This window comes from Candoia aspera, chromosome 1, assembly GCF_035149785.1.
Source record: "Candoia aspera isolate rCanAsp1 chromosome 1, rCanAsp1.hap2, whole genome shotgun sequence".
In the NCBI taxonomy this organism is placed as follows: Eukaryota; Metazoa; Chordata; class Lepidosauria; order Squamata; family Boidae; genus Candoia; species Candoia aspera.
The window spans coordinates 116,344,301-116,368,176 of NC_086153.1; the positions used below are offsets into that span (position 1 = coordinate 116,344,301).

At 40.9% G+C, this 23,876-nt stretch overlaps 1 protein-coding gene across 1 annotated transcript in view; it reads right to left on the minus strand.

The window, feature by feature from the left end:
• The window catches only part of ORC3 (origin recognition complex subunit 3), a 67,393-nt gene that overhangs the window by 18,397 nt on the left and 25,120 nt on the right, over positions 1-23,876 (minus strand). Inside the window, exons 7-13 of the mRNA XM_063312282.1 lie at positions 17,262-17,398; positions 15,803-15,962; positions 14,928-15,041; positions 10,038-10,171; positions 8,015-8,078; positions 2,908-3,024; positions 2,042-2,121 (exon numbers count right to left, since the gene is read on the minus strand). Of these exons, the coding sequence (XP_063168352.1) occupies positions 2,042-2,121; positions 2,908-3,024; positions 8,015-8,078; positions 10,038-10,171; positions 14,928-15,041; positions 15,803-15,962; positions 17,262-17,398 (806 nt within the window). The remainder of the gene's footprint in view (positions 1-2,041; positions 2,122-2,907; positions 3,025-8,014; positions 8,079-10,037; positions 10,172-14,927; positions 15,042-15,802; positions 15,963-17,261; positions 17,399-23,876) is intronic.

Consider the following 23,876-nt stretch of genomic DNA (forward strand, 5'->3'; position numbering starts at 1 on the left):
GCTCCTTATCGTTGTGAGTTCTGCCACTTGTATTCTAGACCAATGCCTCTTGTATGCCACTTGATGCCTTTGTATGCCACTTGTATTCTAGACCCATGCCCCTCCTGGTCGGTCAAGGCTGCTCAGGAGATTGCATGTGGTTGAGTCCCAGCAATAGTTAATGTCTTTTTGTGGGAGGGGGTAGTTCTACCTGCCTTGAATGAAGCAGTGGTGTGTCTACTTCTCAAGAGGCCATTCTTGACCCAACTGTGTTGGACAACTTTTATCCAGTCTCCAACCTTCCCTGAGGGTATCTGCCCATTCTACCAAGTCAGATAGGGTAGGCATACTCCAGATCCCTTCCCTTAAAAGTTGCCATCTGATAGGACCTCAGAGACATGTCTTTTCCATCACTGCCCCAACCCTTGGGAACAGCTTTCCCACCTGAGATCCAGAGGGCCCCCACTCTATTAGCCTTCCAGAGGGCTGGAAAACCTTGGCCCAGGCTTTAGGCTAAGGTTGGGATCCCTGGTCGGGATACATGTTGTCCTCCTGAGGGTTTTATTTACCCTGTTTTTATCTAATATATCTAAAATATATCTAAAATTAATATATCATTTTGAACAATAGCACATTTAATACTGATGTTAAATTGGGATCATAATTATCAAATATCATATGAACTCAATGAATTGAATTGTATGGGTGCTGCAGTAATGTAATGCAAAATATGCTCTTAATTTAAGTGCAAGAAAACATAGTACATGAAAGACATTACATTTTATGAGAGAACATGAATATGTATTGATGCAAAAATAAATGAAAGCAGTACTATCTCAAGAGTACCTTCATAAGATACATTTATTCAACAGTGTAATTTTAAATCTGTTTTCCAAATGAAACATAGGCATGTAATATATCAGAGCATACTTCATATGGCATCAGTATAACTTAGTTATTCCCTTATTTTTATAGTTTAAATTAAACCTTTAAAATCCCTAAACAGAAAGCTTTAGGAATATTGCATATGTTCAGAGATACACAAATGAAATTATGTTTGAACAATTAGGTTTTGCTGAATTTTCCATTTTCTACAATCCCCTGCACATGACCTCTAAGCCCCCTCTGTCAGTCAGGGGAACCTTGAAATACTAATTGGAGGGCCTCAGTGCAGAAATGGGAAAATTGGAAAACTTAAAAAGGCATCATTGCAGAAGCATAAATATTTTTTTCTTTGTGTAAAATATTCCTGGATCCATGCCACAGTATTTCAAACCTTCCTATTCATACTTGAATTAAATCTCTACTTACACTTCTAGATAATCTTTATAAAAATCTATTGAGCAAGAAAGTCCCTGTCCATAGGAGTATAATTAACATAATCCAAAAGAAAAAGAAAAATAATTGGAGGGGGAGGGAAGAAGCATTATCCAAATTCCATAATGAATTCCTGAAATCACATGTAGTTGTAATTTATCAAATTTATATAGCCACCCATCTCACAAGTGTGACTCTCATCTCAGCATTACCATCTTGTCCTATCACATATGCCTCTCTATCTCTGAGAGCACACAAATGAACAAATCTCAGTTTAGTTATAGAAATAATCATAATGAGTAACAAGGCAGGATGTAATTCCTGACTATTAAGAATATTAGGCCTAGATCAAAAGATTCAGGTTTAAATTCCCACATTTTAATCTAATCACTGGTTTATCTGAATTCAAAGAGTTGCTTCACTGAATCCTTGGAGAAAGGACTGAAGGATAAAAATTTAAGAACTATAATAAGCAGACCCATGAGCTGAGTAGTTTCACCCAAGGATCAAGCAGTCTGAGTGAAAAAATAAATAGAATTTGGCTTGGTAATCCAGCTGGGAAATCCACTGAAAAGGATAGACGTTAAATTAAAAACACTTATTTTATATAAAAAACAATATGACCAGCTGCAAAAAAAAACAACTTTCCCTCTGGCCACATATTTCAAACCCCAAGTTCTTCTTAAATGGCCAATGGAGACTTTAACATGTCTTGAACACAAGAAGTAAATGGAAAGAAGGCTACCTCACCAGCTGAATGGCAGACTCATATTCATCTCTTTCCCATACTCTTTTTTGCAAACATGCAGAATACAACTCTCTGATCTGTAAAACAGGAAATGTTTTGGAAATACGAAATTAATGAAACATTCATTTCTACCAATTCGTTACTTACAATAAAGGGCTTTATGAATCATAAGGATTCACCAATCTCAGATATGGAAAACAACCCCTACACTATCCAGGTGTGTTGGTTCAATGTTAATGAATAAATAATAATAATAATAGTGGTTAAGGCACCAGGCTTGAAACCAGGAGACTGAGAGTTCTAGTCCCGCCTTAGGCATGAGAGCCGGCTGGGTGACCCTGGGCCAGTCCCTCTCTCTCAGCCCAACGCACCTCACAGGGTGGTTGTTGTAGGGAAAATAGGAGGAGGAAGGAGTAGTAGGTATGTTCGCCGCCTTGAGTTATTTATAAAAATAATAAAAGCAGGATAGAAAATAAATAAATAAATATATATATATATATATATATATATATATATATATATATATAAAAAATTAATTAATTAAAATGGACAGATCCACACTGTAAAAATACACTGCTTTCACTGCCTCATAATCTCCTTCCCACCCTGAGATATATTTTTCAGTATTCACTTTTCAGAAGAAGCCAGGACAATCTGATTAAACCCAGTAATTTCAAAGTCAAAGGGGCCATATAATACATTCATGGCCCTTCTGACTTTGAATATATTGAGCGGCCCTGGCAGTAAAAAAGACTGAGTATTGTTTTATCCTACTTCAGTACAGGCAGAATAAAGAAAAAGCAGCAAGACTGCAAACCAAATTCAAGATTTCAAAATATTAGACATATAATACAAGCACATACTTGTTTGCCCAATGGATACTTTGGAAGAGAAGATGTGAAAGCATGGAGACACCGCAAAATTGGGAAATAATTTTCATGGTAACTAGAGAGATCTTTCAGCAAAGCTTGTGTGGTTTCCTAAAATGATAAAGGTAACGTCTGATTAGTCTTTTACTCACTACAATGGCAAGAGGAAGCTCACAAGCCTATTTTACAAGTTGCAGTGCTATTCTGTGGATGCCTACCCAGAAGTGAACCCTACTGAACTGAATGGGGTTTATCCCCAGATCCATGTGCGTGCAGGTGGGCTGGGAACCCTCCAGCCGTGGCCTCTGCTCGCTATGCTGATGAAGCGGCTGGAAGTTACAGCCAAGCAACTGGACTCGTGCTGGAATGCCCAGTCTTCTCTTTCACTTGCTCTCTTGTCCTAAAAAGAATACTCTTGAAATGCATCAAGGATTAAAAGCTAAAAACGGCATGCAGCCACAAAGAGTCATGAATTCAAATTTCATCATTTTTAGGTACCTGCTTAAAGTTATTAAGGGTGTGCAGCTCTTTGAATTCAAAGGGGAAATGGGTGGTCACATTTATTTATTCATTTATTTGTTAATTCATTCATTCAATTTATATAGCCACTTATTTCAAACATATGACTCTGGGTGGCTAACAGAGAATTAAAAAACTGATAAACGCATAATTTTTTAAAAAATACCATAACAAATATAGGAGCCAAGATAAAACTAACCAAGGCAGTCAATGTAACCAAAATACAGACTCAACCACACACCAAACCTGAAAACACAGCCAGGTTTTCAAGGCCTTACAGGAAGCCACCAGGGTCGGGACACGTCTGATCTCCAGGGAATGATTTTCCAGAGGGCGAGTGCCACCACAGAAGAGGCTCTCCTCTGGGTACCTGCCAGATGGTACTCCACTCTGCCAGGCGGAACCCGGAGCACGTGTCCTGCTGGATCTCACAGGACACGTAGATACAACTGGGGAGAGACGGACACCTCTCGGCAACTCTTTAAAGTAGTTTTGCCTTTTTTGGGGATGTCACTGCCTTCCACAGCTACAGTGTGATCCCAGGAAAAGTTGTGCTTGGTTTAAGGAGGTGCTTACAGGTGTTACATCTACACCCAACATTCAGCAAGGCAGATTTTTCCCATTAAATCCACAGCCCTACTAATTATGATCCTTGAGTATCAGTTACACTATAACACAGGACCCGGTTGTCTGAGGTACCACCTCTCTCCCATTGCTTCTGCCAGCCTGGTATGTTTGGGCAGAGTGGGTGTACTCCAAGTCCTTTCTATTAAACACTGCCATCTTGTGGGACCAAGGAAGCGGGCCTTCTCTGTTGCCACCGCCACCCTCTGGAGCAGCATCCCTCCAGGGATATGGGTGGAGCCCACTCTCCTGGGGTTTTGGAAAGTCCTTGAAACCTGGCTTGGTTCCCACACTTGGGGCTATGTGGTTTTGAGCAGCCCCTGGCATGACATGTGGCTGTTTTTAGTCCAGGCTGTCTTGCTTTGTCCATGTTGTTTTAACTATGTATTCGATTCTGTAATCTGCCCAGAATCTATTGGAGTGGGCAGCCATAACACATTTAAATAAATGAATAACTGTAAACCACCTAGGTCCTTGTTTCTAGCATTCAAAGCACCTGGCTTATAAATGAGTCATTTTAGTTGATAAGCATTTTATTAAATACAACTAAGGTGAACCAAGTGCCCTATATTTATACTTGCTACACAAGTAGTAGAATTTGCCTTATTTAGGGTTCTAGGATGCATTTTTATTTAGAAGTTGAGACAAAGAGATTTCCTTTTTTGTCACAATGTGAGCTCTCAAAGCTTAGAAGGGGAGCCATAAAGAAAAGAAGAGAGAAAAATAGGCTGAGTTGTTACTAAAAGACACAGAGGTCAGGAAAATGGGATCTCATTGGGGCAGAAGAGATTAGCAATAAAAATTTGAAAGCCAGAGGACTAGTTAGTATCCCTATCCTTTCCCAAAGCCTGTACAGAAGATTTGCACTGATTCCCAAAATTCTAATGGCTAAATTGAATTATTCTACTTGAAGAAATCACAAATTATTTTTGTGACTCCACTGCTGATACAATTATTAGTAAGACAATTCTAAATATTCCATATACATTAACAATAACTTGTAGTAATCTCATTGAGCTGGAAGATGTATTTAATTACAATTTAAAATAGTAGAGTTGAAATTAAATCTCTGGTACTTGTTTCTAAGCATTTTCCCCCAGGAAGCGTGGGTCTCCTATTTTTTTCAATAAACAAGTTAAGATGTGCAGAATCAAATCCTTAATGCCTCTCTGCGTATAGGGAATAACAGACTACAGAAATCTTTGGCAGAACCAGAAGACTTAGTATAATAGTAAAACAGGACAACAAAAAGTACCATAATTCACAGAAGAAGAGGCAAGCATTTGGTAGAAGCTAGCCATCTGTTTTGTTCCAGAGTAGACCCATGAACCTGAACCTAAATTCTTCTATCACATATATTTCATTTTGGAGATCTTTGCCTCTTTGCAGATTTAAGGAGAAAATCCATTTGTACATCAGTTTTCCTACATTTAATGAAGAGATCCAACAGATCATTTTGTTCAATGGTCTTCTATCTGCTGATGCTAAACTGCTGCTTTTCACTTTCTTGGGGACAGGTTTTTATTTTAAGTTCAACTGTTGTAATAACATTGAAATAAAATTGGACAATTCCCAGAGAAGGAAGATTTAATTCAGTTTTAAGAAAGCCCTATCTAACATAGAAAAATGTAGCAATAAACCACTGGTGCTTTTACTTCTATCCTGACTACAATGTTTCTCCACAGGTGAATAACTTTTCTAGATCAAGATGAACTCAAGCCTCCACAAAATAACAGGAAAATGTTCTTTCAGAAACAATGCTTTGTTTCTTTTTCTATAAAAAAAGAGCACAATCTTTATACATACTAGACCTAAAGCTATGGGGACATTTTGCATCCTGGGGTGTGATTTTTCTTTTGCTGCTTGGCTTTATTACCTTTTTGTCTGCTCTGAAAAAAGGCCAAACACAGGAAATTGACAGATTACAGAGATGTATTTGTAAGATCAGATCTTGGATTTCACTAGCTCTTAATAAATTCATCTTTCAATTCTCTCTTTTAACTTGCTAATATTCAAAACCCATCTCATATTATATGAATATATTTTCTATGTTTGTTCATTTAGCCTCAAAAAATTCATTGGGACTTGCTTCTAAGTAAACATGCTGAGCATTTGGCTGCAAAGGTACAATCCTATACATATTAACAAAGAGACAGGTTCTACTAACTGAGTCCACCCCTTAACACCACATTCCAAAGTTCTGGCATGACAATGATGAATATGGCTTGCACTCATACATTCCCCTCTTCCTCATACATCCAAATTCATTAAGGTTCTTCTTCCTTAGTGGAAACAAGAGGCTGTCATCACATCTAATCAGCAAGCCAATTTGTCAATAAGTCCTGGGACAAGAGTATGCAAGAGCAAAGAGGTACAACCATGCAGTTTGGCACCGCAACTGAGTAAGCATATTTAGATTTAACTGTACTTTGCTATTATTTTAATGACAGCGAGTGGCTCAGTGGCTAGGGTCACATAGGAAAGCCATGATTTTAGTTAACTATAGCTTACTGAATAGCTATTAATTGGGCTTACATTTCAAGGTAGGTAGTAAATCATGGTGTACAAATCATAATGGCTGGGTTCACATACCACAAAAAGACACAAATAGGCAAACCTACATTATGGCTTAGCTTGATGAGTAAACCTAATCAGGACACATGCATCATGCTAAACTGTATTTTCTTTTACAATGTGGCCTGAGGTCACATATACTAAGCCAAAACCAAAACAACCTATATTTGACTTAGTATGATTTATGAAGCAGCTAGTTTATTTTACTATTTTAAATTGAGGTGTCATGTTTCTCTTAAAATGCTATTAGCTAATTCGATAGAGGAAAAAAAAAGATAGAAAAATGTTATTAAATAATGCAGGGACATTCCAGGAATGAATTTATATGACCTATGATTCACAGTGGCTGTTTTCAGCAATTTAAAACATGGATTTTTAAACAGCTTCCTCAGTACTGGCTGCCTCTGAAGGCCTGATATAAAGTTGATTCATTTGTTGCCTTTTGATGTTCCCTTATCCCTCTCTCTCTCTGAATCTCACATTAATTTATTTGTCTAGCTGTGGCTGAAATATGCCCCCTGTTTTAGAGTAATTACCAAAGCAAGTAAAATAAGGTAGTCAGATTATGTCTCACCAAACTGTTCAGTTTTTAAATTTTAAAGAACATAGCATGTGAAATCTTTTCATTTTTCACAGTTAAAATTAAGAGAAAAAACAGAATACAACATTCAGTTACCAGTTTCTCAATTTACACAATATCCTCACACATTTTCCTCAAGTCTCAAAATCACAAAAGGGCAAACTCTTGCCTTCCAGATATGTTGAGCTTGATCCCCATCAGCCCTGGCATGGGTGGTGAGTGGTAAAAGATGAAGATGTTAGAGTCCATGATGTCAAGAGGTTTGCTCATACTGTAAGTGTGTTCTAGGCCATTTCACTTTTCACTCCCTCATCAAAGGAAACTGGTCACCTTGCTCTGGAATTGTTTCAGGTGTTTTTCCAGAAAACAGGGTAAAAATTTAAAGCAGTTATCACAGTAGCGTATTTTCTTTTCTTTTTTCTTCTTTAAAGCATACCCATTTTTGGAAGCACATTTTTCTTTCTTTTAGACTAGACTGACAATCGAATGTGTAAGTGACTAACTGAAATTAATGAAACTTGAAGAACAGATATAAATAGTTCAGGAGTTAGTGTGGAGGAGTGTATAGTGTCTCTGTAATAATAATAATTATTATTTTCCATTTTATAGGAATTCTGAGTGGCAAACCTGATTCTTCCACTTAATTCTCACAACGGAGCAGATTTGGAAGACATGCAGAGGAATGAAAGGAGGGAAAGGAAGGCACACTTATATTATACAAGTGGAATCCTGGATGTTACATAGAAGCATTGCTTATCTGAAATAAGAAACATCATAGGTTTTTCTTTTAATCCTAGATTTTACCTTTAAACATTCATCATCTGTCAGCAGCGCAGCCTGCTTCTCTGCTGCCTGGCTTTCGACAAACCTGAACAGAGCAAAAGGAAAAACTAATTTCAAGCCTGGAAGCTAACTGGAAGCCAATTTCCAACTCTTTAATAATAATTCTGATCTGAAATATGCAATCAGGAAGAGTGGGGGGCTTAGAAAGGAGGAATCAGGGACATTCTCATCCTTCCGAACTCTCTGACTACAGATGTACAGGGAGAATTTTTTCTGGAGTCAGTTCCTCACCAGATCCAAAACCAATCTTTCTTGTGCCAGCTTCTCTCCCCACACCATATTTGGTCCCATTCTATTCAGTTTCAAAAATTATCCTGCTGATCAACAGACAGACAAAGTGAGTCCCTTTACATAATTTCTTTCTACCAATTATTTGGGTTGGAGAGAATGAAAATGTAAAAATACTCAACACTGTTATTTTTAAAAAGGTATGCTTGAAAATATAATTTATTACTTAGGAATCTTTCAGTTCATATATCATATGAGTGCTTCTGTAAAATGATTATTTGTTAAAGGTTATCTTTTGATAAAGGAATACAAGGAACAAACAAGTTATACTCCTAGGATTATCTGGATCCTTTACAGTAGGGTTTTCAGCTGGTTTATAGTACCTAGACGGCATTGGTTGTACTTGTGGATAACCTCCGGAAGTCTTAGGACGAGGGTGGAACATCCATCCCTGCCCTCCTGGATCTCTCACCAGCTTCTGACATCATCAATCACGGTATCCTTCTTGACTAGCTTAAGGGGTTGGGAGTGGAGGCACAGTTTTGCAGTACTTCCTGTCCTTCTTCTGAAGCTAGTTCCAATCAGTGTTGGGGTGGGGGGAAGAGGTCTAGCCCTAGACTCCTGATATGTTCAATGCCTCAGGGCTCAATTCAACTCTGATGATACATGGTTATTCACTCCCAAGGGCATCCACGTAATGCCATCAAGACTTTTACCCAGTACCTGGAGGCAACAAGGGTCTAGATGGGCTCCCTGGATTTGGAGATTTTCCATCCTTAATTCTCGATGGGGGAGCACACCTCCATAAAGAGTTGGTGCACAATCTGGGGGTCCTCCTAGACTCAAGAAACCTGCTTGAGGAGCAGGTGGCAGCTATGGCTAAGAGGGCCTTTGCATAAATTCATTTTGTGTGCCATTCCTGTATCTCAAGGCTCTACTTATGATCATTCATGCCTTAGTAACTTCTTGCTTGGGTAAGTGCAATATGCTCTCCATGGGTGTGCCCTTAAAAGCATTCAGAAGTTTCAGCTGGTCCAGAATGTGGCAGCACACACAGTATTGGGTTCTCCCAAGTGACACCACTGTTGTATGCACTGGCTGTTAGTAGGCTTCCAAATGCAATTCAAGGTGCAAGTTATCACCTTTACAGCCCTGCAGAGCACAGGGCCAGATTTCTGCCTGTTCCACCAGATCTGACAGGATGGGCATGCTCTGGGTCCCTTCTATGAAACAGTGTCATCTAGCAGGACTCAGGAGACATGCCTCTCTGTTGTGGCACCTGTCCTATGGAACAGCCTGTCTGTTGAGATCCATCTGGATCTGACCTTCTTGTCGTTCTGGAAGATCATGAAGACCTGGCTTTTCCCCCAAACATTAGAGCCCTGGATGTTAGCAGAACCCAATATGTGTTTTTGTGCTGTGGTTATTGTGGTTACACTGTGCCTTAGTTATTACGATCGTTTTTAATGGTATATTTTATCTTGGTTTATGCTGGTTTTATATGTTTTTACATGTATTTTGTTGATAGCTCCCAGAACTATTTATTTAAGATGAGTGGTCTTATCATTTTTAAAATAAATTAATAAAATAATATGAAGACCTTTACATGCATTTTGCACATGTGTGCAATTCAGGAAATTTATTTATTTGCTTAGTTTATATCATTCACTTCACACTGTAATTCCTTAAACCAAAAATATTTAAGAAATGTCAGAATAATTAAATGCAACGATGAGAAGCTTAGACAGGTATTCACCCTCTGAAAGATGGCAATCTTCGAATATTTTCAAACTGACTGTGTGATAAAAGTTTCACTCTTTTCTCAGATTCTTGGAGTTCACAGCACAGCACACTGAGAGGGTGAGAATAAAAGTGCTCCAACAGAGAAAGCTGTAAGAACAAGGAAGTCCAAATATAAAATGAGAATTTTGAAGAACACTGATCAAAACAACTCAAATATTGCTATAGCTGTTAGAAAAATAAATCCATTCTCCTGAACTGTTATTCTGAAGCTGAAACAATATGCATTTTATTTTAATATTGTTGTAAATCAGATGGCAGGATACACATGCACACATACACATTTATTCAATATCAGAACAGTAAAAAAAAGCTGGACAGCAAAATTACGTTACAGTGATAGAGAATAACATAAACTGATTTAAAATTGGATGTAAAATTTTAACAACATCACATGCAACTTAACTTACTACCGACATATTTATCCTTTGTTACAGCAGATCTAATTCTGTAGTAATTTGTGTGGTTTACTGTCCGATAAGAGAAAAGCAAGATACAACTTATCTGATCATCCTGGCAAATGTTACATCAAGCGACAGATGAGAGATTGACAGCTGCCTTCATAATAAGTGCAGTACAACAAAACAAGTTGGGTGCTTTCTATTCAATCTAAGTTTTTCAGAAAAAGGAATTTTGGCTAATCTATCACTGAGAACTGCTGTAGGTGCAGCACAGTGTCTGGCACTAAAAAGGCTGGCTGCTGAGCTGGGGATATAAGTGTGGTTACTATCTACTGGGTTCCAATCTTTCTCCCTCCCTTGCCTCCCTTCATGCCTCTGAGTCAGTGGTGGCTCCTGGCAACCACCTGGACTAGTCCCTGCAGTTTTCTTGGCAGGATTTCAGAAGTGGCTTGCCACTGCCTCTTTCCTAGGGCTGGGAGAGACTGGCTGGCTCAAGGTCACCCAGCTGGCTTTGTGCCAGTACTCACTGTCTCCGGGTTTCTAGTCTGATGCTTTAACCATTACACCAAACTGGCTCTCCAGTACCAATCTAGGGTATTCTAAATGCTGCTTGACACGTTACGATATGAAATGAAACCTGTTTAACTTAAAGTAATCTGGCCGTAATTATTTGAAAGGTTGTTTGCATTGTAAGGACAATAGCGGACCAAGAGGGAACCCAAGAGAGGCAAGGTTTTGTTTCGTTTCGTTTTTTGAGTACTACTAGATACGAGGAACACTGAAATGCACACTGAACTGTGTGTGTACGCGCATGCATGATGGCAGGATCATTGGTTTCATTAGACAAAAGCGTCATGACTTTTCAGTGTCAGATATCAGGTTTTCTGCTTTTCATTCTTCATGCCTACTCTCTACATTGTGTTATGCAGCCAACTCTACCAACGACCACTTTTTTATTTGGAATACTCACCATTCAAAAGTTTTCTGCTTATGGAAATATAAGCAGGATCCAATCTTTAAACTGATACTAGAACACATTTTTCAAGATGGATTTCTTATACAGGTAGCCCTCAAGTTACGACGGCAATTGGGACCAGAATTTCCATCACTAAGCGATGCGGTCATAAAACGTGATGTCACATGACAGCATCACTTAGCGATGGCAATCCCAGCACTCCCCATTGCCGTCGTTAACCAAATCCCACTGGTCATTAGCCAAGGACCCACCCTGATCCAAGCCATTCCAGGCTTGGTCCCCCCCAGCCCTGAGCCTCAGTTCTTCCAAGTTAAGGGACTGCCCCCCCCTCAACTCCCCCCAACTGCCTATCCCCCCCAATCGCTGGCTGCCCTGCACCCTGCTTCACAGAGTGGCAAGCAGCCCCTAGAACCACACAGCTATAGGGCTGCTTGCTGTGCTGTGGCTCAGGGGCTGCAAGAAGGCCCTGAGCCGCAGCACAGTGTGAAGCCACAGCCGTCTCAACCCAGCCAGCAGCGTTATGCAGCTGCCCCAGGAAGCCCCAACCCAGAGCAAAGCCACAGCCACCCCAGGAAGCCCCAGCCCAGCCCAGCAGTGCAGCATGAAGCACAGCCACCCCACCACAGCCCAGCAGGGTGGCGCAAAGCCACAGCTGCCCTCGCCGCCCTGCACTGCACTACCTCAGCTGACCTTCGCTGCCTTCTTGCTCCCGCTGCTGACCAAGCATGCCTGCCTGGCCCTTCGTGAGGCAGCTGCTGGCCATGCAAGGCCTTCTTCGTGAGGTCTTGTGAGGAAACCGCCACGCGTAACCTCGGGAAGATGACCTCGTGCGGCCAGCAGTTACCTCATGAAGAGCCAGGCAGGTATGCTTGGCCAGCAGCAGAAGCAAGAAGACAGTAAAAGTCAGCTGGGGGCAATGGAGCGCAGGGGCGAAAAGGGCAGAGATGGTGGGGAGGTAGGTAAGTGAGAGGAGCTAAAGCGCCCCTGCGGTTGTAAGTGCAGGTAGGCTGCCAACTGCCCAAATTTTGATCACATGACTATGGGGGCACTGCAATGACTGTAACTTCAGGTACTGGGTGTAAGTACCATTCATTCAGCTGCACCATAACTTCAAACAGTCGCTGAACAAATGATCATAACTCGAGGACTACCTGTAAAATGAGCCTATTTGTACATATGTTGATTACAAATATACCCCACAACTTTGTATTCACTGATATTGTGATGTTACAGAACGAATACATGTATCATCCTGATTCTCAGTAACTCTGTTTAAAGCTGCCCTGTGGATCTATTTCTTTTTTTTAAAAGGAGGGGAGGAGGTGTCAGACATAATTCTTAATTAAGCTACACACTATGAATTAGCAATTAGATGCAAACATTTATTATCTGCATGGAGCTCTACTGCTTGCAAAAGTATACTCATTCATTTAGCTATAGTAAACAGAGCAACAGCAATCTGAACATCTATTTGCACGTACATATAAGCACATACATTATTTTTTGTTACTACTGGATTTAACCCAAAGTGCCTCTCTACTAATGGATGGCTTCTGTTTGCCAAAGAGGAAGGAAACAATTAATAAAGCCATACTGACCTGTCCAATCTATTCTGGGGAGTTGCAGTAAACCAACTGCAGAGGGGACCTGCTAGAAAAGGGAAGAAAGGGAAAACTCCCACTGTGTTAAGAGAGGTGATTTCATGCAGGGTTGAAAGCAACCTATTTTATTCCATTTGTTTTATTGTTTTTAGCCTCCTTGATGTTATTTGATGGAAAAGTAAGATAGGAATTGATATATTAGCATGATCATTTTTGTTTTGTTTTGTTTTCTATGCTGCTATCCAACACTGACTTGGTGGCACATAATCAATCAGAAAATCTCAGAGGCTTGGTGTTTCTGTCATTTTTTTGCTTTTGTAATATATTTGGGTAGACCTTATTTTTAAGTTAGGCTGCCTTTATTGTTGTTTTTAGTTTTCTTAAATGCCCAAATCAGGCATGGGCCATTTTTTTGTCCTGGAGCTGCACGTGCCCTACCTTAGTACTTCAGGGAACGTAGCCAGTGAAATTTGACATCAATGAAGCTGAATGGAGTCCCATTTGCAGACTCTTTCCTACATTTTATGTTTTTGAAAGGGCAAAAGAAGCAACGTAAGCCTTGCAGAAGTTTTTCACTTTTTCCCTTTAAACCTCCCCTAATGGGAAAACTGCCCCAAGAATGTTGGGTTTTTAAGAGCTGTATTAGGTGTTTATTGTGCCAAAAACCACAGAAAAGGTCTGTAATTGGGATGCTGATGGCAGCCCGTCAATTGCCTATTCCAGAACTAAATAAACCAACATGGAAGTTGGATTTACATCTGTTATTACATCCCAAGTTATTTTATAAACTTTTAGAACTACTATTTGCATTCCACTGCTATCTATGTCATGGACCATAACCATCACTGACATTTCTCAAAATGCCAGCAGCAATTATATGACCAAAAACTGCAAGTGCATTCCTGGTATAATGTTTCTGTAATACAGTGGTGGAGTATTATGTCAATGCTAGCTATAACAGGGAAAGAGAGGGGAGGATCACCTTCCTTAATCCCAATCATCAAGTTCACAAAAAAACAATGAATTCCTAAACAGCTGCATCATTGATGAAAATATTGTCCAAAGCGGCAGCAGCGGTCACAAAGGAACAGTGGCAAGAGTAGGGGACAGAACAGCTTGAAGCCAAGGTGTCTTCACAGAAGAAAAATCCTCTGTATTTACAGGGAATGGAGAACCAACCCAGGAGCATCACAATACCATAATGACCGATCAGGAGAGAGAAAGAAGCCTTGTTTCAAGGAGGATGGTTTGAGCCAATGTTCTTGGAGAAGCAGTACCAAATTGAACGCCTTCTCCCAGCATACCCAATAATTGTGGAACTGTTAGGAATTTCTTGTCAGCCTGAAGAAAAGCCTTTCCCTCCCTTGTTTTCATTTTGTATAACACCAGAATAGGCTGCTGCAATTTTCTGTCCTCTTTCTGTATTTTCCTCCTTCTAATAAAGTCCAGGGCTGACCCCCTTTTTGTGAGATAACAGCAGTGCAGCTGTTTGCCTCTGCTCTTCCTTCCCAGTGCCCAAAGTTCAAAATGGGAAGACTCTTCTCCACACTAACAAAACGGCAGTCTAAGCCATCACACCTGTCACCATGATTCCTAAAACACAACATTTCACCAACTGTTTGTAAACAGGGACAACATTCATATGACAGAACATAAAGAAGAAAATTATCTAAAGATTACAAACTAGATGTCACTGAGAAGAGCTTTATCAGACACCATTCTCTTTCATGTGCAAGAAATTTTCTTGTATGTAGAAGTATTCAGTAAATCTCTAGCCCATGCAGAGTTATCACTCATTGTGAAAATTAGACACAAAGTTTGCCATCACTCTGCTTTCCAAAGTTAGTCAACTTTTCATAAACACTTACCTGAAATCCTTTGACAAAGTTATGAACAGAGAAGTCGTGGTACAAAAATATGTTTATTAGCACCTGCAGAACCTTCTCACTAATTTTGAATGGAAATTGGCTTGTCAGAAGTAGCTGATATAGAAAAAAATTAAACATTAATAAATTATGTATTTCTGAAATAAGATGACTTTAACTGTTTCTACACTTGGAATTCTCTAAAAGTTTTGGAGAGTTTCTAAATGGGGAACCCTATAACAGCAGATGTTCTCTCTCAAATTCTACAATATTAACACTTTTGTACACAATAGAGCAACTGAGTATTTTTTAAAGAACAGAGATTAAAATGGAGAAAATGGAGGTCTCGTTGGCCTGACAGAATTAAACATAAAAACCAAGTGTGTGCGCCCCAAAATATCCCAGAATATACTCTAATGCTTAGCAGTTCAATAGCAAGTAACCAGTGCAGAAAATATTTTCTTAAGTAAGTGCAAAGAACTGATTTTGAAATGGAAGAACAAAGTATAATAGACCTTCAAGTCACAAATAGTTGTAACTGAAGTGGTGTTATTTAAACACTATTTAAATATCATGAATACCATGAAATCAAACTTCTGTGTTAAGTTCCTTTTTTTAAAATAGGCAAAATATTTATAAAAACCACATGCCCCCATTTTTCAGTTCTGCTAACGGAATTAACTGTGGTAGTGAACGTGTGTAGAGGATTTTGACCTGAAATCTACAGTGGCAATTATAATCTAGCAGTATAGTACTACTCCTCAAGAAAATTTATTTACAAAGAGTATTGCTTTTGACAATTAACAGCTACGGACACTTCGGTTTTTTACTAAGAACTTGCATAGGATACACAACACCTTCTTTTCTTAAAGTATTACCTTATCAATCAATTTAGTTAGGTGTTCTTTCGAAGAAAGAGACTGGAAGAGTTCTATGCATAACAAAGAGGACACTGAGTGAGGAAGCAGCTTGTGGATGACCATTGGAGATGTAGCAATTCCAAAAATAAGGACCAGTGGAAATTCACGTAGACAATGACTAAGGTAAAAAATAAACAGTTGGGAAAAATTAAATAAGTATAAAACAATCAGATGGCAATTGACCTCCACTATATATTTCAAGTTCACAGAATTTATCAACCATGTGGTACTAAGACAAGCAAGCAAGCATCTTAACTCTGAAAACTAAAAAAAAAAAGACTTGCTCTTTATATGTAAAGCAGTCATTCCATTTTCCTGATCATTATACTGTATATTAAGGACTGCATAACATGATTTTTTTTTTTAATCTGTTCAATTGTGTTTGATTTTCAGAGACTGCCTGGACAAATCCCTGAAGTTTTCTTGGCAAGGTTTTTCAGAAGTGGTTTGCCATTGCTTCCTTCCTAGGGCTGAGAGAAAGTGACTGGCCCAAGATCACATAGCTGGCTATGTGCCTAAGGCAGGACTAGAACTCAAGGTTTACCAGTTTCTAGACTGATGCTTTAACCACTACACCAAATTGCTTCTGTCAGCGTGATGTATACAAAACAGAAATGCAGTTCATACACTGCGATTTCCCAATTCCTTGCAGTCCCAATCAGAAATCAGAAACAGGAGCCTTAATAAGTCCCTGGTTAGCTCTCATACTACCCTAATCCACTGTGTTTAGTTTGCTATCTGGTCTAGTTGAATTGCATATTTGCATACTAAGACTTAACATGATTTGTAAAACAGGAGACAGAATGCCTTGACCAGTATATAAATCACATGATCTCCATGTCTGCTAATTTCAATAATTTATCCTACTTCCACTATTGTGAGGAACAATAACATACTCTGCAGCACATAGTAACTCTTTGGCTTGTGAGATTTTAACTGTAATGCTTATATACTTTCAAGAATATCTTTACAATACGGCATTAGGATGACAAACGGCATACCCAGTACCTATTTTTGTACTGCTATGGAATTATGATATATGCGTAAGCAAGTTGAGAGTCCAGTCAAAATTACAGAATTCTACATTTCATTTTTTATTAGTGCTGATCAAATTCATCTCTCAGTTAAATTTGCTCATAGGCAAGCAAATAAATGTTTGCAAACCTAATGGTTTTTACTGTAAGAAAATATGCACAGAATTGGACTGTAAATATGACTCCATTGGAAATATGCACATTCCTATAAACCTTCTCTATAATGTAAATTTCATAGGCAAAACTGATTAACTCCAGTCAACATCTGTATTTATTACAAACAATAAAGAAAAAGCAAACATGAATCAAACTATTAATTTATTTCTATAGAGAATAAAAATGCATCAGAATAGCTTCAATTTCTGATCTCCTTGTTATATTACCTGCTCATAATTATGAAGTCCTGCAGAACTTTGGTTGGGAAACTTTCCATGTCCTTGAAAATAATTACAACTGGAGGAGATTCCCAGTGTCTGGATGAAAATATTATTTTCTTGCATGGAGATCCAGCATCAGTTTTCTGCAAATCATTATTACATATATTGAAAAAATGAATTGGGAAAAGAGAAAGCTTAGCACAATCTCTAGACCATCATCTAAAACTGTGGAGTCCAAACAGGTACCATCACATATTCCAACATAAAAGAAAAATGGGATATAAAAATAAAAAACAGCAAAATAAAATAACACATCCCTTTTTTCTGGAATATTAATTTATTGAAGTATTTTTAAATCCCATTCCATTTTTAGCTGTAAAAAAAATCAGATATTAGAGTTGAACACTAAAGCAAATAAACAAACAAGAGTATGCCACAAAAGGCTAGAATATACAGGATCCAAAAACATTGTTCTCCAGACGTGTCCTGCAGTGATGGATGACACCAACTCCAAAAAGCTTACAGTATAGTTGTTTCTCCTACTGAGAACAATAGGATGAAACATAAACAAAGACAAAAACACCATAAAAATCCAAAAGGAAAAAAAAACAGCAATCTCCTTCACGTGCAATTTATACACTGCTAGAGTAAATAAAAGCAAAAAATATTGCTATCTATCATATATGTATTAGATTTATATCCTACCTTTTGTTGGGAGCTGAAAGTGGCATACCTAGCACTCCCCGCTAATTTTCTCCACAATAACCTTGTAAATTAGATTGGGCTGAGAGAGAGAGAGTGGCCCAGAATCATCCAATGAGTTTTTATGGCTGAGGATGCTCTAGAACTTAGGTCTCCACACTCCTCGTTCGCCACCTGCACCACCACCACCACATTACTGTAGCTCTCTATTAAAATGCCAAATGTATTTTTTCTTCCCTAAAAAAGCAAAATATCTATGCATAATATCTAATTTTAACTGTCTAATAAAAGTATTATTGTGTTTACGGATGATTAATAAAGAAGACAAAGAGTCCTGATAGTAAGTGACTCATTACTGCAAGGAACTGAAACAAATCTGAGCCAACTGAACCCATGGACTCATGAGGTATGCTGCTTTCATAAGAAAAGATCAGGGATGCAATGGGACAATCTTGTATCGAGAATCTCTAGCAAGTTAACCTTCCAGATATACCTGTAAATCAGAATATATACACAACTGACTGGTAATCTAACCCCTTCTGCCTCTAGGAAGGAAGTCCAGGAGGAGACGGCTATGAACCTAAGCAAGCACAGTTTCTCCTCCTCCTGGACATCAAATAGCAAGGAAGGAGTTTATTAAAGACTTTTCTTTTTTTACCATTTTTGGAGGCAGGAGCTGGCTGTAGACAAGAGAAGAATTTAAGACCACTCCAAGTCATGAGTGAAATCATCCAGGACTTGGAAGGGAATCCAATGTGTCTAGATTTCTGGTGCAGCAATTCCAGTGGGTACACAGCCAACTGAACAGCTATGCCCGCGAGCTCTGCAAGCCGATCTGACAACACAGCTTTTTTATGGGCTCAGGCAGGCTTTTCCTGAAGGCCAAGAGCATTTTCATGGACAGAAAATGCTCGGAAATATCCCATTTGTACTCCAGAACGGCACCTCGCAGCCAGAGGATCGCAAACAGCATTAGTGATAATCTGTTAAGAGATGCCAGGAGGCTGGGACATCACCATTTCCAAACTGCACTGTAGCCTTAAAGGGACACTAAGTCAAGCCACCCCATTTTTAAATCACCCAATTTATATTTTTTAAGTTTATGTACTCCAAGAGAGGGTTTCTACAGCAAGTAGAAGAGATCTTTCTTGGTGCTTATTGTTATTTTTTTGGATTAATTTTTAAAAATCTTTCAAAGTTTTGGCTTGTTTCCCCATTTAAATATTAAGGAGGACTGAGAATAAATAAGTGCATTGTGACGAACCTGACTCCATTACTGCACAGCTAGATTGCATGTCTCTCACGTAGCCTCAGAATGCTGTATATTCCCTTATAAGGGCATGACTTGTATTTCCCTATTCTCTTTGTACTCACTCCCCCGCCCTGATAGAACTGCTGAATAAAAGGAGGTGGGGGCGTGGCACCAGGAGGCAGTACCAGCAACCTCCTGAGATGTGGCGTCTCTCACCACAAAAGAATCCCGTACCTACCGTTGTTTTTTCGACCTCACCCTTGCGAGGGAATCGTTGGCTCATTCCCCCCCAGGGAATCCCATAGACCGAAGGGCGAAGGACTGGTCGCGCGATGCGACAACTGGGGGCTCGTCCGGGATCCCTTCGGTCTCACAGTGTGATCTCTGTCTAGAGGTGCACTGCCTTCACTCTCGTTACTACGCACCTGGCAAAGGCTCTGCAATCGTAAGTAATGGGCTCCCCACTCTCCAAAGTTTCGTCAGTTCATAGGGACGAACTTTATGATTTAGTGAAGAAGGCTAACTCTTGTCAAAAGGCTAACGGTACGACCATCTTTCCCATTTCAAAAAATTCGGTGACTCAACTCCTACTGTACATGGAGAGACACTGCCCTGTCTATCCTTCAGAGGGGTCGCTCAAAGCATCCACTTGGGAAAGGATAGGAAAATATTTTCATGATACCCCACGAGCACCCGTGCCTATTCTGACTGCCTGGAAGGCTGTTATGGCGGCCATCAACACTCTTTACCCTCCCCCGTCTTCCCCGGAAACTTGCCCTTCTCCTCCCGGCCCAAAAACCCCACCCCCTCTTGCCGCCCATCTCGATGCTGCCTCACCACCACCCCCTCCATACCCAGCCGTTCCTCCTCCCCCTTCAGCTCCAACCCCCGACTCCCCTCAACACCACCCCCTAGGAGGCGCCATCACTGAACTCCTCTCCTCCCCCCTCTCATTGGAAATGGAGAGTCCCTCTGCCTTTCCCATGACCATCGGCCTAGGGGCGGCGGGAGGAAATTTGTATAACAATATTGAACTTAAGGTTTTGAAACAAATCAAAGATGCTGTAACCACCTACGGCTTGCACTCTCCTTTTACTAGGGGAGTTTTAGACTCTTTAGTTACTGCTAACACTGTTATGTTATTGTATGATTGGAAAATGCTTTTTTCTATGCTTATGACCCCGGCGCAATACGTTGTGTGGCAATCTGAATACGACAAAGGGGTGGAAGTAGAAATTAGAAGAGGTCTTCCCGCAGGGGTGACCGCAAATCAATTATTAGGAAAGGGACAATTCGCAACCTTAGTCCAGCAACAGAACTCCCCCCGTCGTTGTTTTGCTATTATTCACATGTGCGCCATGAATGCTCTCAAAAGAGTGGATGATTCCGACTCTCAATCCACCCAAACGTTTTTGAAAATAATGCAAGAACCAAATGAACCATATGCTTCCTTCATAAGTCGCCTTCAGATTGCTTTAGACCGACAAATTGATAATGCCACGGCTAAACAAGAGCTGCTAATGAAACTTGCTTTCTCTAACGCTAACCATGACTGCCAGACCATTCTGCAACCCGCAGTCAATCAACCGGGTGTAAAGCTTGCAGACTTCCTGCAACTCTGCAGAATCGTTGGTACCACCTCTCATAAAGTGAGCGCTCTCGCTGCTGCCATTACCACCTCGCTACCTTCTACTAACCCCTCCCCTCAGCTCCATTCCCCGGAAGCCCTCGCAATCACTCGTCATGGAAATTGCTTCAATTGTGGGAAGCCGGGCCACTTTAAGAATCAATGCCGTGCACCCGGGGGAGGTGGGGCGCCCCCTTCCACTCAAAGGGGGCCGCCCCCCCCCTCCAAACCTAAAACTCCTTGTCCCAGGTGCCGCAAAGGCTATCATTGGGCCTCGCAATGTCGCAACAACTCCTCCCCTCACCAGCCTTCGGAAAACTAGATCGGGGGTTGTCAGCTAACCCCGCCCCAAAGGCTGAATTACCCATCACCAGCTTCCCTGTGGAGTTGGCAGAGGATCTTTTGTATGACGATCCGGGGGCTGTCCTTTCCCTTCCTCTTGTTGTCACGCTGCATAAACCCCTCCCTCCTCTTACCCCTGCTTTGCTTATTCCCAACTCCTCGCTCACGCTTGAGGGAATGGTTGCTGCTCCCTATTTGTATGACTCGTCAGATTTGACACAAATTGCTCTGGCAGGAGTGGGAGATAGGTGCTTTTCCTTAGATAAAGGAACAATTGTCGCCACGCTCATACTTCTCCCTTCTCCTGATATGCCATCATTGTTTGCCTTGCAGCAACCAGTCCAAACCTCTAAACCCACCCTCCTTGTCACACTAAATGGTCGCTCTTTCGAAGGCTTGATTGACACCGGCGCCGACGTCTCTGTCATTCGTTCCGCTGAATGGCCCTCCTCCTGGCCTATCGCCGAAGCCTCCTCGGTGCAAGGAGTAGGCGGAGCACAGGCCGCTAAGGTCAGCTCTCATTGGCTTTCTGCTGTGACTGCTCATTCTCATATTACAGCTTATCTAAAGCCTTATATCTTGCCTTTGCACTGTAACCTATGGGGCCGTGACTTGCTTTCACAGTTCCACGCTTTTATTCAACTTCCCTAATGGCTTTACAGGACCCTTTAGGGTCTCTCTCTCTCTCTCTCAAAACCTCTGTGCCGGTATGGGTTGATCAATGGCCACTCACCAAAGAGAAACTGGACGCCTTACATATCTTGGTCCAACAGCAGTTAATTGAAGGCCATATCGAAACCTCCACCAGCCCATACAATACTCCGGTATTTGTCATCAAAAAGAAGTCTGGCAAATGGCGCCTCCTACAGGATCTTAGGGCTATCAACACCATCCTTCAGCCCATGGGACCTTTGCAGTGTGGACTTCCCAACCCCAACTTGATTCCGGAAGGACACGACCTTATTGTAATAGACCTCAAGGATTGTTTTTTTTCCATACCTTTGGCACAAAAGGACAGAATTATTTTCGCATTTACGGTACCGGAACTTAACAATTCAAAGCCTACTGCTCGGTACCAGTGGAAGGTCCTCCCACAAGGCATGTTGAACTCACCCACAATGTGCCAATTTTTTGTCGATAAAGCATTGCAACCCTATAGATCCCAATTTCCGCATTTTCTTGTGTATCATTATATGGATGACATTTTAGTCGCTGCTGAGGGCCCGAAAGGGACAGTTCAAAAAACTTTTCCTATTCTTTTAGCCACCCTAGCAACGGCAGGGTTGCACGTTGCACCAGAAAAGGTCCAGTCTCGTTATCCAATGCAATATCTAGGCCACAAAGTTTTAGCCTCCACGGCTGCCCCACTTCTACCTATGCTCACGCTTCCCCAGCCGACCACCTTGGTCCAATTACAACAATGTCTGGGGGTCATTAACTGGGCCCGCGCATACCTCGCTTTAACTACACCCATGTTATCACCTTTATTCCAAGCGTTAGTGGGTTTGACAAACCCAGCTGACAAGGTGTACCTTACAGAACAACAATTACATGCCCTACAACAGGTCAATGCCGTCCTTACGACCCAATGGGTGGACCGTGCGCTCACTGACAAACCACCCTCTCTTGCCATTCTTTCAACACATCAATTATTAACTGCCATCATTGTCCAAACGTCTGATAACAAACATCTACATATTTTAGAATGGCTACACTTGCCACACACACCTAAGACATCCATCATCACCAGAGCAGCACAAATGGCCTCTCTTGTTGAGAAAGGCCGGAAGAGGATTAGAGCCCTAATGGGACTGGATGTTTCCACCCTGTACATTCCCCTTAAGGTTACTCAATGGGAACCCCTCCTACAAAACTCCACTGCACTGCAGGATGCCTTGGAGGACTGGTGTGGCCAGGTGTCATGCCATCTTCCCCCTGATCCTCGATTGCAACTGTTGCGAACAGTACCCTTCACACTAACCTCGCCGTTCGTTCAGCAGCCACTCAAGGAAGCCCTCACTGTTTTTACAGACGGCTCCAAAACCATAGGGGCTTGTACATGGCAAAATAATTGCAAATGGCATAAACGCCTAACAGGCCCACAAGCATCTGCCCAACAGGCTGAGTTAGCCGCTTTTCTGTTAGCCTTGTCCCTTTTCCCAGAACAGCCTTTGAATGTTATATTAGATAGTATGTATGTCACTCAAATGGCTGTGGCCATGTTTGATGCATATATTTCCCCTGTTACCCCCCCCTCTCTCATGACGCTTTTTTTGCAGCTTCAAACTCTCCTGAAGGACAGAACATCCCCTTTGTTTGTAGCGCATATTAGAAGCCACCAACAGCTACCCGGTTTCCTGTCCGAAGGCAACCACATGGCAGATGAGGCTTGCAAAATTATGGCCTCTTCCCCTCTTCCTCCGCAGCTTTTAGCAGGGGACAGCCATGCTTATTTCCACCAAAATAAAAAAGCATTGGTGCGCCAATTTGGCATTACATATCAAGAAGCTACCGCCATTCTTCAACAATGTCCAACCTGCAGTTTGCAGGCAAAGTGCATCCCTGAGGGAGTTAATCCCAGGGGTATCCAAGCTTGTGACACATGGCAGATGGATGTCACTCATTATCCCTCTTTTGCACCTTGGAAGTATATCCATGTATCTGTGGATACTTATTCGGGATTCATCCTGGCAACTTT